At 35.7% G+C, this 9,845-nt stretch overlaps 1 protein-coding gene across 1 annotated transcript in view; it reads left to right on the top strand.

Annotated features, from left to right (window-relative positions):
* The window catches only part of BAZ2B (bromodomain adjacent to zinc finger domain 2B), a 70,103-nt gene extending 60,704 nt beyond the window's left edge, over positions 1–9,399 (top strand). Inside the window, 3 exon segments of the mRNA XM_017864465.1 lie at positions 2,226–2,491; positions 3,079–3,222; positions 7,953–9,399. Coding sequence (XP_017719954.1) covers positions 2,226–2,491; positions 3,079–3,222; positions 7,953–8,106 — 564 coding nt within the window. The 3' untranslated portion in view covers positions 8,107–9,399.
* The last annotated feature ends 446 nt before the right edge of the window (positions 9,400–9,845 follow it).

The raw sequence follows: 9,845 nt of genomic DNA, 5'->3' as shown, positions 1-9,845 counted from the left end.
TATTAATCCCATTCACCTACCAAAGGCCATACCTGTTAATAGTGTTGTTTTAGGGATTTTCAACATGAATTTTGTTTTTTGTTTTTTTTTTCTTCTTTTTTTTTTTTTTTTTTTTTTTTTTTTTTTGAGACAATCTCTCATTCCATCACTCAGGCTGGAGTGCAGTGGTGTGATCTCAGCTCACTGCAACTTCCACCACTGGGTTCAAGTGATTCTTGTGCCTCAGCCTCCTGAGTAGCTGGGATTACAGGCGTACACCATGACACCTGACTACATTTTGTAGTTTTGGTAGAGATGGGGTTTCACCATGTTGGCCAAGCTGGTCTTAAAACTCCTGACCTCAAGTGATCCGCACCCATTGGCCTCCCAAAGTGCTGGGATTACGGGTGTGAGCTACCATGTCTGGCCCAATTTCATATTTTCTTATTGTGAGTATTAATTTGTTAGAAAATTATCCCAAATAATATTTTAGTTCAAGTAGAAACTAGATGTTTTGGCCCACTATTCATAAGATTTTTTCTGTTTTAAGTAACACAGCTATTTAATCTAACTTGTCATTAAATGAACTTTTTCTTCATTATATTAAGTACTCTCTTTTTTAATGATTTCAGAGTGCTAAAAGCTCAGTGTAATATAAAACCCAAAATAATCAGATTTTATGAATATAAATAAGTGGAGAAGAGACTGAATAAAACATATTAATTATTTCAGTTAGTGACGGGGATTGTGATTCTTTGATATGATATGGTGAAAGCGTTGAATTTATGGTTTGCCTTATTTAGTCAATTAAAATATCTCCTTAACTATACTTTAACCTGCCAATAAAGAAGCAAATAATTTTAACTGCTTAAGAGCATTTTTAAATAATGTACTGGCAGGGATCATGAAATCCTCAAAGAAACTGCTATGAAATACTCCAAAGAAATGGTTTTCAGCCACTTTTAAGAATACTGCCAACCGTATTCGCCAGGCATGGGGCACACACTCGTAGCCCCAGATTCTCGGGTGGCTGACGTGGGAGGATGTCTTGAGCCCCGGAGGTTGAGGCTGCAGTAAGCCGTGATTGTACCACTGCACTCCCAGCCTGGGCAACAGAGTGAGACTGCCTCAAAAAAAAAAAAGAATACAGCCAACTTTAAATTATTGCTACACTGATTATGTGACTTTGCAGTCTAGGATTTCTTAACAATCTGGTTAAGGTAATAGTTTTCTAAAAGTGTTTGGTGTTAACCACATATTTGGAAAATAAAAATAAAAGTCATACATTGCCAGAACTTTACCTATCTTTCTTTTATGATCTATTATGTTTATTATAACATTTAAATCTCAAAAGGCAGTTTTTTTTTCTCTACGAATACAGGGTGGGGCACCCTTCTTGTTGCAGCAGTGTGCTGCCTGCAACTTGTAGTTACATTGCGTAAGACCACGTTGAGATTTCTTTTTTGCATGTAATTCTAGAGCTAGCATGACTAGCAAGTGTGTGGCTTGTCATCCTTATTTTTAAAATGAGAAAACAGGGCCTCACAAATATTTTTGCTTAAAGTTAGTAGCAGAGCCGTAGCTGGAATTCATATCGTTTGATTCCAAGTCTAATGTCCTTTATGTCTTTCTTTCTATGTTGTTTTTCTCAAAAACAGATATCTTTTTATCCCATCTTTCACCACTGCTTTGTTCACACCTGGGAACCACAAGTTTGTGGAACTCTCTTCTTATTGCAAATACTTTTTATTTTTTATCCAGAAAAAAAAATCAATTTCTAGTAGATTTGATCACTTGGACTTCTCTATTTGACACTTCCTTAGCTCTTTTTCATTTTGGCCTGGCTTTTATTACCTCTTCAACTTTCTTATTAACAATCTCTGTATTTTCATTTATATTCATCTTTGTTCCTAATTCTTTTGTATCTTTAAACTCATTCAAGTAGTGACCTAGCCTGAAAGAATACTGCAGATACCCTCTGTAGATGAATTACCATGAGATCAACATCTTCAAGTTTTAAGAATTCTTAAGATGAATAGACCTTTCATGTTTTATTAGATTTTATCCTTATATTATGAGAGGAAGAAATACACAGAACTTCCTTAAGAATAATAGAGTTATCAACATTCTAAATCCAAGTTATTCTTTTTACTTGTTTGTCCTGTCAGACTTTTCATAATTTAAAATAATAGAAGGTCTGTAGACAGTCACTTTCTTACACCTCATTTACCTTTTTTAAATTAAAGGCAAGTGGTCAAACTCTAAAAATCAAAAAACTTCATGTCAAAGGAAAAAAGACTAATGAGTCAAAGAAAGGCAAGAAGGTAACTTTAACAGGAGACACTGAAGATGAAGACTCTGCATCTACAAGTAGTTCACTAAAAAGAGGAAACAAAGACCTCAAGAAAAGAAAAATGGAAGAAAACACTTCTATTAACTTGTCAAAACAAGAAAGTTTTACTTCAGTTAAGAAACCGAAAAGAGATGACTCCAAGGACCTAGCTCTTTGCAGGTATTATTTCTGTTTTCATGCACTGTATATTTATAATGTCCCATTTTATTTGTTTAGAAACCTTTTACCATATCAAAGCTTCCTTTCTGACAATTTGTGGAAATAAAAAATGTAAAGCATAAATGTTAAGAAAATGTGTAAGTATAGTAAATGTATTCCTTTATCTCCTTTTAGTGTTAATTTGCATTGAGTTTTATTTGAAAGATTATAATTGGGCCTGGCACATTGGCTCACGCCTGAAATCCCAGCACTTTGAGATGTCAAGACAGGCAGGTCACCTGAGGTCAGGAGTTCAAGATCATCCTGGCCAACATGGCAAAACCCTGTCTCTACTAAAAATACAAAAATTAACTGGGTGTAGTGGCGTGCACCCGTATTCCCAGCTCCTCGAGAGGCTGAGGCAGGAGAATCACTTGAACCCAGGAGGCAGAGGTTGTAGTGAGCCAAGATGGTGCCACTATACTCCAGCCTGGGCGATAGAGCAAGACCCTGTCTCATATATATATAAAATAACTGAAAGCTTTTTTAATTAAAAAATAAGACAATTGTAAAGTAGGGATACTGATTTCAATCATTATTTTCTTTAGTATGATTCTGACTGAAATGGAAACTCATGAGGATGCATGGCCTTTTCTACTTCCTGTAAACTTGAAACTTGTTCCTGGTTATAAGAAAGTTATTAAGAAGCCTATGGATTTTTCCACAATTAGAGAGAAACTAAGTAGTGGACAGTAAGTAAATCATTTCAGTTCACTAAATATTTATTGAATACCTGATATATGCTAGGCATGTTTGTCATGAGCCAAAGATATTTTAATCAACAGCAAGATCTAGGCCCTGCCTTTGAGGCAGGTGTGTGTGTGTTTGTGTGTGTGTGTGTGTGTGTGTGAATGTGCGTGCGCGTGTGCTCACACACGCGTATTTGGTTAGAGTAGAATGCTGTAGAAGAGAAACCAACTAAAATTATTTAAGAAATTAAAAACCAGTGTAATAGACCTGCTTTTGACATTGAAAGAGCACCACCAACCCAAGCTGAAGGTAAGGAAAAGCATTAGGAGAGCCTCCCAAAGTAAGTAACATATAAGCCGGAATTTGTATTCTGCATCCATGGAGTATCGACCACACGTCACATGGATTTAACAAAAATTGACTCAAATATTGTTAGATTATCACAATGTAAAAATAGAAGATCTCTGGAAGCTTTACATATTAAAAGCTTTAATGTGAGTTATTGGAGAATACCAAAATTCCATTTATGAAATGTGGGAGAGAAAACTATTAGTTGCTCTTCTCTACCATATTCTCTCTGCAATCCTATTCCAGGAATAAAGTTACTTATTTTGGGAGGCTTTCCTGATACTCATACAATATATATTTTAATTACATTGTTATTATCTAGTATATTATTTAGTTCTTCCTATACAATTTTTGGTGAAAATAACTGTACTCTATGATTTATATTCAATTTAGAAGAGTTAAATAGAACTTATAATGATCTGTGTCCCTCACATATATCAAGTGATTTACTAGTTGACCAAATGACTAATTTATTTCTTTGGAGGATGAAATAACAGTCGTCCAAAGGTTTATGTCTGTTTTGTTTTATTATTTTTTAATTACAGAAGGGACCTGCCTAAATTCAGGAAGCATTTAAAACCATTGAAATGATTGATTGGTACTGATTGGTTCCAATATGTAAACACTGTTATCTAGATATGGACTANTGTTCTTTGTTTGTTCTTTTTTTTTTTTTTTTTTAAGACAGAGTTTCACTCTTGTTGCCCAAGCTGGAGTGCAATGGTGCATCTCGGCTCACTGCATCCTCCGCCCCACTGGGGTTCAAGCAATTCTTCTGCCTCAGCCTGCCAAGTAGCTGGGATTAGAGGTGCGTGCCACCACGCCTGGCTAATGTTTTGTATTTTTAGTATAAATGGGGTTTCACTATGTTAGCCAAGCTGGTCTCAAACTCCTGACCTCAGGTGATCCGCCCACCTCCACCTCCCAAAGTGCTGGGATTACAGGCGTGAGCTACCAGGCCCGGCCTCGTTTGTTTGTTCTATCAAAATAGTCAGTTGTCTAGGTGGATGGCACAATGAAATTTGTAACTAACATGGCCTAGAAAAAGAATTACACATGAAGACTTTACTAGTATTTAAGTTAACTCTTGATTTTAACTTCCATCATCTTCCAATGCCTGGATAAAAGATTAATGTAAACCTCAAAATTCTTAAAACAAATAGGCTTAGAAATATATATAATTAAAAAAATGCTACAAAATCATATGGGCCAGGCGAGGTGGTTCATGCCTGTAATCCCAGCACTTTGGGAGGTGGAGGCAGATGGATCACTTAAAGTCAGGAGTTTGAGACCACCCTGGCCAATATGGTAAACTCTCGTCTCTACTAAAAGTACAAAAATTAGCTGGGCGTGGTGGTGTATGCTTGTAGTCCCAGCTACTCAGGGATGAGGCACGAGAATCACTTGAAACCAGAGGTGGAGGTTGCAGTGAGCTGAGACCACGCCACTGCACTCCAGCCTGGGCAACAGAGTGAGACTGTCGAAGAAAAAAAAAAAAAAAAAAAAGCTACCAAATCATAGCTCCTTTGGGGAAGAGGAAGAGAGAAGGAAATAGTCTGTGTAATCCTGTTTGTGATGCCAACTGTGTGGGAAGCAAAACTCAGTGGATTCAAGCTCCTTGAACTTTCCACTTTGAGTTGTTTGACCAAGCCGAAATTAATGAGTTGGAACCAAAACTCACAAACCATATTTCAAATTTTAAACTAGAAATTTTTAGAATAGAGGGAGGGGCCTACTTAAATAAATTTTCCTGATTTCCGTTATCTGCCCCATCCCATAAAGGAAGGACACACATATGAGTTGTATACTTTTTTCACCTAGAATCTCACCTAGAATTCTCTCCTGGATTCCACTCTCCCTAATGTTAATCATTAACCTTTTCTTTGGATAAGGAACAAAGAGAGAAGTAGTTCTCAAATTAACTTTAAAATATTTTATAAAAATTATTCCCACACATATTGTATGATTCCATTTATATGAAGTATCTAAAATAGATAAATCCATAGACAGATAGAAGATTGGTGGTTGCCAGGTGCTGGGAAGATGGAGGAATAGGGAGTAAGTGTTTAATGAGTATGGCGTTTCCTTTCAGGGTGATGACAGTGTTTTAGAGGTGATGATAATACAGTCTTGTGACTTAAATGCCACTGAATCGTCCACCTTCATATGGTTTATTTTATGTGAATTTCTTAACCTCAATAATAATAAGCAAATAATTCCTAGGAAAATGGATGAGGTTACCTAAGGGCTGACTTAACTCTGTGAGCACATTACACATAGAGAAATATTCCTTTCATTATCACACAGAAGAAGGGAGTGAAAGGTCATACAAGATATGTCACCAAAGAAATAGAATTCCACTTCGACAAGTTCTCACAGCGTCAGTGCCTCATAGGGTATTTCTCTTTTTTTAATTTTTATTTTATTTTATTTTATTTTATTTTATTTTATTATTTTTTTTTGGTTGAGACAGAGTCTCGCTCTATCGCCCAGGCTGGAGTGCAGTGGCCGGATCTCAGCTCACTGCAAGCTCCGCCTCCCGGGTTTACACCATTCTCTTGCTTCAGCCTCCCAAGTAGCTGGGACTACAGGCACCCGCCACCTCGCCCGGCTAGTTTTTTTTTTTTTTTTTATTTTTTTAGTAGAGACAGGGGTTTCACTGTGTTAGCCAGGATGGTCTCGATCTCCTAACCTCATGATCCGCCCATCTCGGCCTCCCAAAGTGCTGGGATTACAGGCTTGAGCCACCGCGCCCAGCCTAATTTTTATTTAAGTTTTTGTGGCTACACAGTAGGTGTATATTTATAGACTACACGAGATACAGGCATGCAATGCATAATAATCACATCATGGAAAATTGGGTATTCATCACCTCAAGTATTTATCCTTTGTGTTACAAATAATCCAATTCTACTCTTTTACTTATTTTAAAGTGTACAATTAAACTATTATTGACTATAGTCTCCTTGTTGTGCTATCACCTACTAGGTCTTATTCATTCCTTCTATTTTTTTGTGCCCAGTAACTATCCCCACCTCCCCACTGCACTTCCAGCCTCTGGTAACCATCCTTCTACTCTGTTTCCATGAGCTCAATTGTTTTGATTTTTAGATCCCACAAATAAGTGAGAACATGTGATGTTTGTCTTTCTGTGCCTGGCTTATTTCACTTAATAATAATGACCTCCAGTTTGATCCACGTTGTTTCAAATGACAAAATCTCATTCTTTTTTTTATGACTGAATGGTACTCCATTGTGTTTAAGTATCACATTTTCTTTATCCATTCATCTGTTGATGGACACTTAGATTGCTTCCAAATCTTGACTGTTGTGAACAGTGCTGCACCAAACATAGGAGTGCAAATATCTCTTTCGTATAGTGATCTCCTTTCTTTTGGGTATATATCCAGCAGTGGGATTGCTGGATATCATGGTAGCTCTGTTTTTGGTTTTTTGAAGAACCTACAAACTATTCTTCATAGTGGTTGTACTGATTTACACTCATGGGATATTTTTAATGGTTACATTATTTTAGTATCCAGCTTGTCATAGGTTAGAGTTAACTTAAAATTTGCATTTCTAAAAGCTGTCTTTTAAAATGTGTTGAATTGGCTTCAGTTGGCTTGAAATGACCATTCCCTTCTTACTAATAAGCTTACGTAGATTCATCCACCTTTCTTTTCTCTTTTCTGTTTTTCTACAGAGAAAGAGAATTGAGCTTATCCCACCAGAAAAGCACAGAAGCCATAGTACTTCTTGTTGAAAGACAGACCCTTATAATGTTACCTCTAGTAGAGACATAGCATATGCTTGTTTTGCTTGTTTGAGTTCGTCATACTCTAATGCTTGGGCAGAAGAGCATATATGAAGAGAAGAGAAATGGGAAATGGGGAAGACAACACAGAGCACCATATCTTGGGGTGTATATAAAAGCTACAGGAAAAGTGTAATTTTTATCATTGCATGGGGAGCATTGACATGATTTCCATTGCAGCTGAGCATTTTCAAATACAGATAATAGGATCCTGCAAGTGATACATTTGGTCAGAGAACTTAATAAACTAGTCAAGTGGGATAGGTCCTGTGACAAAATTGTGTGATACAGGTCAAACAGGAGACAGGTTATGGGGAAAATGCCTGTTGAAATATGTTTTGATCTTCGGAGAAATCTATTTTTCCATTTAACCTGTCTTTAAATCCAGTATGTTTCAGAACACACAAAAATTTTTCAATGTTCCATTTATAAGAGGGTATCATATATATCAGTTTAAATGCAGTTATCCTAATCATTTTTCTTTCATTGTTACCCTTTATTAACTCTTGTTTTGTTTACAAAACAAATCCACTCTATGAAAGCAATCGCTAATTATGTGTTTTCTTTCAGGTATCCAAACCTTGAAACCTTTGCTCTAGATGTCAGGCTTGTTTTTGACAACTGTGAAACATTTAATGAAGATGATTCTGATATAGGCAGAGCTGGCCACAATATGAGGAAGTATTTTGAAAAAAAGTGGACAGATACTTTCAAAGTGAGCTGAAGTTATAATAATCTCTTTATTTTTTTCCTTTTAAACAAGGACAAATGAGACCAGCAATGTGAACTGTATTTACATAAACGTGCAAGGCACATACATAATGACTTTCTTTTTCCTTAAGATAAGTATTAAAAAAAAGTATCAGAAGAATACCATTTTTAAAGGCTTCACTCCTACAACAACCAAGGCCCTCGGTTATTGGTTTGTGTGATTTATCAGCTAATTTAGGTAGAACAGGGAAGCACACCCAAAGAATTTTCAAAGGAAGGGGTGTTATAGTGCAATAGCAATTAAAATATATCAAATCGCACTGAATACTCAACACCAGAGCTCTAACGTGGGAAATGGTTCTCCTTTCCCTCTCAATAAATATCTATTTTTCATTTTTTTACTTTGTAGTTTATTTTTTAGTGAATGTATTTAATTTTATGAATTATTTATGATTAAACCACATCCAGAATCTTCGTTTTCTGTGAAAAGGAAGAACTAGAAAATTGCTTTAAATCTTGAAAATACAACAAGGAATGTTTTAAAATATAAAACAAAGCCAAGTTAAACTGTTTACACTGATGTGCTATAAAAGCACCAAAAAGAAACTTTACTGTAGAGTTACAAGTACATTTATATATATATGTTGCTGCATCACTTGTGTAGTTAAATTGTATTTCAAAACAGTGAAAACATTGACATGTATATACTGTTCATTCTTGTTTATATTAAGTCTTGTTTTAAATATGTATTATGTGTATATATTGTTTGCAGACATTATTGTTCATGCCTTAGAGGATTGTAGCATTTTATTTTCGTCTGAAGGTAATGATAGCTATACAGTCTGTACAGTAATTATCCTCTACCAACACTGTGGCGTCTCCTTAATCTTGGTAGTGCCTGCCTTTGAAACAGGGTGTAGGGGATATTAGTTTTCCATTTTTCTATTTTGTTATATAATTTTAAGCCACCAGGGCCTAAATTAAAGTATAATCATTTGTATCCATGTGGAATAAAATTGTGACAATTTCCTACACACACAGTATTTTTTCATAGAAACATTTCCCTCCCATTTGCCTTGCCTCAGAAATAAATTTAAAAGACATTTGTAACCACTGTGTTTTATCTACTGTGTGTTGTGGTGGCCTGTTGGAGGCAAATAGATCAGAATTTTTTTTGTACCTATGTAAGAGTACTTGAAGTTTTATTTAAAATAAAATGTTGTGGAAAAGGTAGCATTCTTTTTTTTAGGAGTGTTATTTTTCACTCTGTATGGCACGGATACAATAAAAGGCTTTTACAAACTAATTTTTTAGTTTTCTTAATATACCTGAAAATATATTCTTTTTTAAAAAGCCAGTTGATTTAAATTTGATTTTTACAGAGACCTAAAGGAGGAACAGTGTGTAGAGTGTGGTTCAAAGAGCACTGGGCTGGGTGGAAGAGGGTGAGTTTAAGTCAAGTAGCCAAATTTCTGTAGCCTGTAAGCCTCACTGGTCTGTAAACTTCTCTGGACCTGGTCTTCTTTCTTATTTCACATTTTCAAGATGAAAATATTAGAATACATTAGATCTTGTTCTGGTCTGAAAAATGCCTCTATGGGTAGCCAAACAACTCAATTGTCAAGAAGAAAAACAGATATATAAATTAGTCTAATAAGACATGTATATCTCCAAGAATTCAAGAATTATAGTTTGCTGCCCTGCTGGGTGCCGCCAGACTCCAGAGAATCACTGACATACAAGACAGGCCCT

This window comes from Rhinopithecus bieti, unplaced genomic scaffold, assembly GCF_001698545.2.
Source record: "Rhinopithecus bieti isolate Rb0 unplaced genomic scaffold, ASM169854v2 scaffold_75561, whole genome shotgun sequence".
Classification (NCBI taxonomy): Eukaryota; Metazoa; Chordata; class Mammalia; order Primates; family Cercopithecidae; genus Rhinopithecus; species Rhinopithecus bieti.
Note: the sequence above shows the minus strand (reverse complement) of the source record. Positions and strands in the feature narration are given on the sequence as shown.